At 35.8% G+C, this 7836-nt stretch overlaps 2 protein-coding genes across 2 annotated transcripts; both read left to right on the top strand.

Moving 5' to 3' along the window:
- Positions 1 to 302: 302 nt before the first annotated feature.
- prss59.1 (serine protease 59, tandem duplicate 1) lies at positions 303 to 1715 on the top strand. The gene is made up of 6 exons (XM_067408585.1): positions 303 to 459; positions 569 to 719; positions 799 to 1049; positions 1149 to 1285; positions 1375 to 1476; positions 1565 to 1715. The coding sequence occupies exons 1-6, from the start codon at positions 420 to 422 to the stop codon at positions 1610 to 1612; spliced, it is 729 nt and encodes a 242-aa protein (XP_067264686.1). The 5' UTR covers positions 303 to 419; the 3' UTR covers positions 1613 to 1715.
- Positions 1716 to 4923: 3208 nt separating this feature from the next.
- On the top strand, positions 4924 to 7227 carry mrpl17 (mitochondrial ribosomal protein L17). Its single transcript, XM_067395147.1, has 3 exons — positions 4924 to 5300; positions 6718 to 6786; positions 6906 to 7227. The coding sequence occupies exons 1-3, from the start codon at positions 5127 to 5129 to the stop codon at positions 7164 to 7166; spliced, it is 504 nt and encodes a 167-aa protein (XP_067251248.1). The 5' UTR covers positions 4924 to 5126; the 3' UTR covers positions 7167 to 7227.
- Positions 7228 to 7836: the final 609 nt, after the last annotated feature.

Here is a 7836-nt window from a genome sequence, read left to right as displayed (position 1 = left end):
GGTTTTAGGAAAATGTATGACATAAATATTTTACCTTTGAGAATATACACTAAGTAACCATAAAAGCAATATATTTTGTTACTTTACATGCTCTATTCACTCGAAAAAATGCTGGTTTGTTTCAACCCATATTTGACCAAAATATGGATTTAATCAACCCAGCATTTTTTAGAGTGTACACTGGGTGACATTAGAGTGCCAATGCAGCCCCTAACATGTTCTAACATTCAAGTAATCAAGATGTAATACTGTATGTCTTCATGGAAACACAATGATATTGACTTATCAGACTTCAGATAGGTCTTTTGGAGCTGATTGGTCAATGGCAGACCCCTGGGGCGTGGATCTATAGGCTGACAGTCTCATAAATACTGCGAGTGAAGAGCGAAGCTATCATCGAACAGATTCAATCAGCAGTCATGAGGTCTTTGGTGTTTCTGGTGCTCCTTGGAGCTGCCTGTGAGTAAAGAGTCCATTTTATAATAGCAATTATGAACTTTGCACATTTTACGAGTAATGATGGAAAAGGTGAGTGAATATACTGATGATTCTCTCTCATTGTATGTAGTCGCTCTGGATGATGACAAGATTGTTGGGGGATATGAGTGCGAACCCTATTCCCAGCCCTGGACAGTGTCTCTGAACTCTGGCTACCACTTTTGCGGTGGCTCTCTGGTCAGCGAGTACTGGGTTGTGTCTGCTGCTCACTGCTACAAGTCGTAAGTGGCGTCTTCTTAGAGTAGCTCATGTTCCGGTCCATTGGTTTCCTCAGTTCTGAACAGTAGTTTTGTCTTTCAGACGTGTGGAGGTCCGTTTGGGCGAGCACAATATCGCAGTTACCGAGGGTTCTGAGCAGTACATCACCTCTCAAAAGGTCATCCGCCACCCCAGCTATAACTCCTGGACCATTGACAGTGACATCATGCTGATCAAGCTTAGCAAGCCTGCCACCCTCAATCAGTATGTGCAGCCTGTGGCCCTGCCCAACGGCTGTGCCGCCGCTGGCACCATGTGCAGAGTCGCTGGCTGGGGAAACACCATGAGTTCCAGTGAGTGACTGAGTTCATGATGTCACTTCCTTTGCACTTGATGTTCATAGCACTTGAGTTTACTCTTTCTTCATTGCTGTTTTATTCATTTCTTTGTAGCCGCTGATTCCAACAAGCTTCAGTGTCTGGAGATCCCCATCTTGTCCGAAAGGGACTGTAACAACTCCTACCCTGGCATGATCACCAGCACTATGTTCTGTGCTGGATACCTGGAGGGAGGAAAGGACTCTTGCCAGGTAGAGGATGAAAAGAAATAGTGTTGTCACACAAATATTATCTGTGAATATCTTAAAAATAACCATCGGTTATCTTTCTCTTTTTTCAGGGTGACTCTGGTGGCCCTGTGGTGTGCAATGATCAGCTGCATGGTATTGTGTCCTGGGGTTATGGCTGTGCTGAGAAGAATCATCCTGGTGTCTATGGCAAGGTAATATTGTTAATCATTGTTACAAAACAATATTTTTGGTATGATATGAAGGACTTACAAGATTTCTATGAATTCTCTTTTCTTCAAGGTCTGTTCATTCAGCCAATGGATCGCCGACACCATGAACAGCAACTAAAGCTGATCCAAAGTCACATACCCTCCAAATCTGCATTCCATCATTTTTTTTTTCTTTATTTTGGAGTTTAAAACTTGTGTGAAAATAAAAGCATTTAAAAATATCCTGCTTTTTCAAAGTGCTTCATTCATATTTGTGCCAAAATACTGAATATATTGTTGTAAGGCCTATATTTAAATGTACAGTGCTCTCAACAAACAATTGCTATATCAAAGCAACACAATTTTGTTTTTACAGGAATCTTAAAGTTTCTAATACTAATAATAATTAAGAAAAACTATTTATCAAGCCACAGTTATTCCACAAAAAAGACATCAGGAAAATTCTTACAAAGGAATTGTTAAGCAGCTATCCCAGCAAACTGCAAAAAATGCTTTTCTTACTTAGAGTTTTTGTCTTGTTTCTAGTCCAAATATCTAAATCTTAAATGAAGAAGCATTTTCTAGACAAGTAAAAAATGTCTTATTTTTAGAAAAAAATAAGTCAAAATTAAGTGAGTTTTTCCTTAAAACAAGCAAACCATTACGGAAGAGGATTAGGGCCAAGCAATAATAAAAAAATAAAACCATCTCGAGATTAAAGTTGTTAAATTTCGAGAAAAAAGTCAAAATAAAATGTTGAGAATAAACTCGTTAAATTACAAGAAAAAACTCATTAAATTTCGAGAAAAAGGTCGAGATAAAATGTTGAGAATAAAGTCATTAAATTACGAGAAAAAACTCATTAAATTTCGAGAAAAAGGTCAAGATAAAATGTTGAGAATAAAGTCATTAAATTACGAGAAAAAACTCGTTACATTTCGAGAAAAAATGTTGAGATAAAATGTTGAGAATAAAGTCATTAAATTACGAGAAAAATGTTGTTAAATTACGAGAACAAATTTGTTAAATTTCGAGAAAAAAACCCGTTAAATTTCGAGAAAAAATGTTGAGAATAAACTCATTAAATTATGAGAAAAAAGTTGTTAAATTACGAGAACAAATTCGTTAAATTGCGTAATTTAATGACTTTATTCTCAACATTTTATCTCGACTTTTTTCTTGAAATTTAAATAGTTTTTTCTCGTAATTTAATGAGTTTATTCTCAACATTTTATTTAGACTTTTTTCTCGAAATTTAAAGAATTTTTTTTTTTCTCGCAATTTAACAACTTTTATTTCGAGATGGTTTTATTTTATTTTTTATTTTTATTTTTTTATTATTGCTTGGCCCTAATCCTCTTCCGTACTACCATGCCAATGGGGTAAGCAAAATAATCTTGTTTCAAACCAAAAAAAAAAAAAAAGATATTATTTTGTTTACCCCATTGGAAGATTATTTTGCTTGTTTTAAGGACTTATTTTTTACTGAAAACAAGACAATAGTTTTTACTTGTCTAGAAAATGCTTCTTGATTTAAGAATTTTTAGATATTTGGACTAGAAACAAGACAAAAAATCTAAGTAAGAAAAGCATTTTTTGCAGTGCAGAACTAGTGTTGTAGTCAAGACCACCTAAACAGAGACCAAGTCGTACACTTTTACGGTATGAGCCTCAAATGAACTATAAAAACGAGAAAAAAGTCGTGTCTGAAAGCTGCAATCAAATGTTTATTGGTTAAAATGAACAGAGAATGTCTCGTGTTTTTTTTCCGTGAGTGCTCCACACGGAAATGCTTAATCATGCCAGAAGAGGTCCCAGATAGGCGAAAACTCATTTTCCCTGAGCCACTGAGGCAGCAGCAGAAGTCTCAAGCTTCTTTTTTTTCTCAGAGAACGCTGCCTGACAACATATCAAAGAGGCAAAAACTAAAAATTCCTGAGCCTCTGAGAGGAGAGCTTATGCAGCTCAAGGTTCTTCTCTTCAGGGAACACCTGTGCCTGAAAAGACCTCAAAGCGGAAAAAAATATAGATTCTTGAGCCACTGAGATGAGAGTTACTGCAGCAGAAGCTTCAAGTTTCTGTTCAGGTAGCACTGCCTGACAACATCTCAAAGAGGCAAAAACTCAAGATTCCTGAGCCTTTGAGACAAGAGCTTCTGCAGCCGAAGTCTGAAGCTTCTTTTTCTTTTCAGAGAACGCTGCCTGACAACATCTCAAAGAGGCAAAAGCTCAAGATTCCTGAGCCTATAAAACGGGAGCTGCTATGACAAAATCCTCAAGCTTCTTCTCTTCAGGGAACACTTGTGCCTGACAAGACCTCAAAGAGGCAAACATTAAAGATTCCGGAGCCACTGAAGAAGGAGATGCTGCAGCAGAAGTCTGTCAGTTGCATACAGGGAGCACCCGTTAATGACAAGATCCATCAAAGATCCAAAAAACTGAAAATTCCTGAGCTGCTAAGAAAGGAGTTGTTACAGCAGAGGTCCCATACAGGGAACCATGCCTGCCAAGTCACCACAGGATACTCCTATACCTGACAGGACCCCAGTGGGAGCTCCTGTGCATGCCAAGACCCCACAGGAAGCTGCAGTGCCCGTTGGGTCTCCAAAGGGAGCAGACATCCCCTCGAGGATCCCAAAAGGTGCGCTTGTGCATTCTGAGACCTCACAAGGAGCACTTGTGCCTGCAGGTTCCTCACAACAGGTAGAAAGCTTCATAATCCAAAAGCAGCAGAGGCAAAAGCAGAGAAAGCAGCAGAGAAAGCAGAGGCAACAGAATATCCCAAAGGGAGCATCTGTGCCTCCCAAGACCTCGCAGAGAGTACTTCTTCCACCTTGTTCCCCACAAGGAGTGTCCAAGTTTCAACAGGAAGCACTTAAGGCTGCCAGTGCTCCACAAGCCGCACCAGTGCCTGTGAACCTGCCCCTATTCCAACAGGGGACCCCTCAGGGAGCAGCAGTGCCCGATACCATAAGGCAAGGGAAATGGTGAATTCAGGTTGATTCTGACAATTTTTCCCAGTAATCTCAGTGGCAAAAAGTGTCCCAATCACCCTGAATTCACCCCTTTATAAATATGCCACTTTAAGCCAAAATAGATAATCTTCTGTCTCTGGGCTGATTAAATGTTAAAAAGAAGCTATACATTCAGCCAAAGGATACCATTGTAACAACATATATAATTCCTATTTTCTACAATTTATGGCTGAAGAAAATGGTTGTCTTAGAGGAGAACTTTTAAGCTTTGGGCTAAATATTTTCTGAATAAATGATGATAACATTTAGTTATCTCAGTTCTACTCAATATATGACAAGAAAAACTGACATAAAGCTTTTCAGTGGTAAAATGTAACCTTATTTAGTGCTTTATGTAATCGCTTTTGTCAAAGCTTGCATGCGGAACCTTATTCAAGTCTCGTTTTTCATTCGGGACTCTTCAGACCGACGTACCATCACACATGTATCGCTGCTGTGCTGTCATCTGAACGTACAACCTTATACTCTAGGTGAAATAAATGCACTTGTTTATCAACAGTGGGTGCAGTCACTGACCACAGCAGTGCTCGTTTGGTTTTATTTGTTTTTGCAATATATACAACATTTTGTAACAAAGGGGATTTATTTTCTGGAGTAGTGTCCTTCATCGCTTCTTGAAATGCGACTCACCCTGCGGGCTTTGATTTCCCATGGCCGGGTGGCTCGTCGAATGGGGCTCGGACCTGAGTCCAGAATCAACATTCTTCGGAACATACTCACTGGTCTGGTTCGACACGAGAGAATAGAGACAACAAGAGCTCGAGCCGATGAAGTTCGCTTTTACGCTGAAAAGGTGAGTACAAGAAGGCTACAAGTTTTCAGTACCTTGCTTTTCCATTTTTCACTGAGGAACATTTTTGACTAGTTTTTTTTTTTTTTTTAAATAAATGAAACGGCGTCAAACTGTTTCATCTAGGATTTATGAAAAATATTTTGACAGAATAAAGATTTGATCGCGATCGTAAAAATGATTAAACTAACTGCTGGTCTGACTGCCATGAGATCTTGTCACATTAGAATAATAGAATAAATATGAACTTTTTTTTTTTTGTAGTTTCTGGGCATTTAAGAATATATGTATGTATATATATATATATATATATACACTACCGTTCAAAAGTTTGGGATCGGTAAAAATTTTAATGTCTTTAAAAGAAGTTTCGTCTGCTCACCAAGGCTGCATTTATTTAATTAAAAATACAGTAAAATCAGTAATATTGTGAAATATTATTACAGTTTAAAATAACTGTTTTCTATTTGAAAATATTTGAAAATGTAATTTATTCTTGTGTTGGCAAAGCTGAATTTTCAGCATAACTACTCCAGTCTTCAGTGTCACATGATCCTTCAGAAATCATTCTAATATGCTGATCTGCTGCTCAAGAAACATTTATTGTGTATAATTGTACAAAATATTTGTGTACAATATTTTATTTCAGGATTCTTTGATGAATAGAAAGTTCAAAAGAACAGCATTTATTTGAAATATAATCTTTTGTTATATGTCTTTACTGCCACTTTTGATCAATTTAATGCATCCTTGCTGAATTTTTTTTTTTAAATTTCTTTAAATTCTTCTCAAAAAAATAAAAATTCTTACTGACCCCAAACATTTGAATTGTAGTGTATTAATGTTACAAAAGCTTTGTATTTCAGATAAATTATGTTCTTTTGAACTTTGTATTCATCAAGGAATCCTGAAAAAAAAAGTATACAACTGTTTTTAACATTGATAATAATAATAAATGTTTCTTAAGCAGCAAATCATAATATTAAAATGATTTCTGAAGGACATAACTTTTCTATTGGAATATAATATAAAATGTAATTTTAAATTGTAATAATATTTCATAATATTACTGTTTTTACTGTATTTTTAATTAAATAAATGGAATCTTGGTGAGCAGACAAAACTTCTTTTAAAAATCTTACCTATCCCAAACTTAGAACGGTAGTGTGTATATATATATATATATATATATATATATATATATATATTTCACACACACACACACACACATACACAAATGTCCAAAATTGTGAAATTCTGAAAGATTTAACATTTGAAGAAAAAATTAGAAAAAATAATTAGAGTTTTGTGGTTTTAACACAAATAAAAAGTCCATTTGAATCTGTTCTTTAAAATGACTATTGTTTTGTTTCTATTTTGGCTTTTTATTTTTTTTTAACATTTGTGTTCTTTTTTTTAGTTGATTGATTATGCTAAAAAAGGAGATACTAATGAAAAGTCAATGAAAATGGCTGATTTCTGGCTAACGGTAAGTTTTCAGTCATTATTTAAAAAGTTCTAACAATGTTCTGTGTTTCTAACAATTAAGTGTAAAGCAAATCTACATTGATTTTGATTTTTAACATTTTTTTATAATACTCCATTCAGGAAAAAGATTTGATCCCCAAACTCTTCAAAGTTCTGGCGGCAAGATTTGAGAATCAGACAGGTGGATATACGCGCATGGCCCGCATTCCTAACAGAGAGAATCTGGACCGCGCAGCCATGGCTGTCCTGGAGTACAAAGGCAACCCTTTCCCTCCTCTGTTCCCTATGAAACGAGTCAGTGAACTGAGCTTGGTAAACCAACTTCTGAAAGGATACCGAGAAGAAAAATCTCAAATGGTCACTGAGAAAAAGGACTTATAATCTTTCACTGTATTTGTACATTATTTTTCATGAAATAAACCTTAATTAAAATCTCTGTTTTGTTCTCAATCTTGTGTCTGAATGATTGATGCCTAACATGTCCATGATTTTTTTTAGAATAAATATAACTGTATAAGATAAGTGTGTCTGGGGTCCTGTAACTGGTCATAAACATCTTATTTTCACCATTTTTAATTAGCATTTTGTCTTCACTAATTCATTCCAGATGGTCCTGTGTTGTGACAAGTGAATGAGAGGATACATATTCCAAAACGCTGTAAATATTCATAAAAAAAAATAATGCTTGACACATTTCAAAAGAATTAAAATAATGTTTAGTATTTTACACAGCAGAACATGTCAACTGTCTGTATAAATATTTAACTTGGCTCCTGCAGTTCTAAAAAATGTGGGATGAAACGGGCTTAAAAAAAAAAGGGTTTGTATGAAGATAGTATTTTGGATGAATCTGTTCATGTTCTCATTTTTGTTTGGGTACAGCCCCCTGCTTTTTTTTCCCCCTTGCCTTCCAATATGGGTCAAAATGCTCGTTTTTATTATGAATATTGTAAAATTTAGGATTCACTTTGATGAATAAAGGAATGTGAGACTACATAGTTTTTAACTGATTTTCAGCCACATAACAATTTGTTCAGCAGTTGTATGTACT

This window comes from Chanodichthys erythropterus, chromosome 2, assembly GCF_024489055.1.
Source record: "Chanodichthys erythropterus isolate Z2021 chromosome 2, ASM2448905v1, whole genome shotgun sequence".
NCBI classification, from domain to species: domain Eukaryota; kingdom Metazoa; phylum Chordata; class Actinopteri; order Cypriniformes; family Xenocyprididae; genus Chanodichthys; species Chanodichthys erythropterus.
The sequence above is the reverse complement of the archived record's forward strand: the minus strand, read 5'-3'. Positions and strand labels throughout refer to the sequence as shown.

Excerpts from the sequence above, each read along its gene's own strand:
- prss59.1 (XM_067408585.1), top strand. The coding sequence starts at position 420 with ATGAGGTCTTTGGTGTTTCTGGTGCTCCTTGGAGCTGCCT. Across the intron at positions 1,286-1,374 it reads GAGGAAAGGACTCTTGCCAG|GGTGACTCTGGTGGCCCTGT; the intron begins GTAGAGGATGAA and ends CTCTTTTTTCAG. Across the intron at positions 1,477-1,564 it reads ATCCTGGTGTCTATGGCAAG|GTCTGTTCATTCAGCCAATG; the intron begins GTAATATTGTTA and ends CTTTTCTTCAAG.
- mrpl17 (XM_067395147.1), top strand. The coding sequence starts at position 5,127 with ATGCGACTCACCCTGCGGGCTTTGATTTCCCATGGCCGGGTGGCTCGT. Across the intron at positions 5,301-6,717 it reads TTCGCTTTTACGCTGAAAAG|TTGATTGATTATGCTAAAAA; the intron begins GTGAGTACAAGA and ends TCTTTTTTTTAG. Across the intron at positions 6,787-6,905 it reads TGGCTGATTTCTGGCTAACG|GAAAAAGATTTGATCCCCAA; the intron begins GTAAGTTTTCAG and ends TACTCCATTCAG.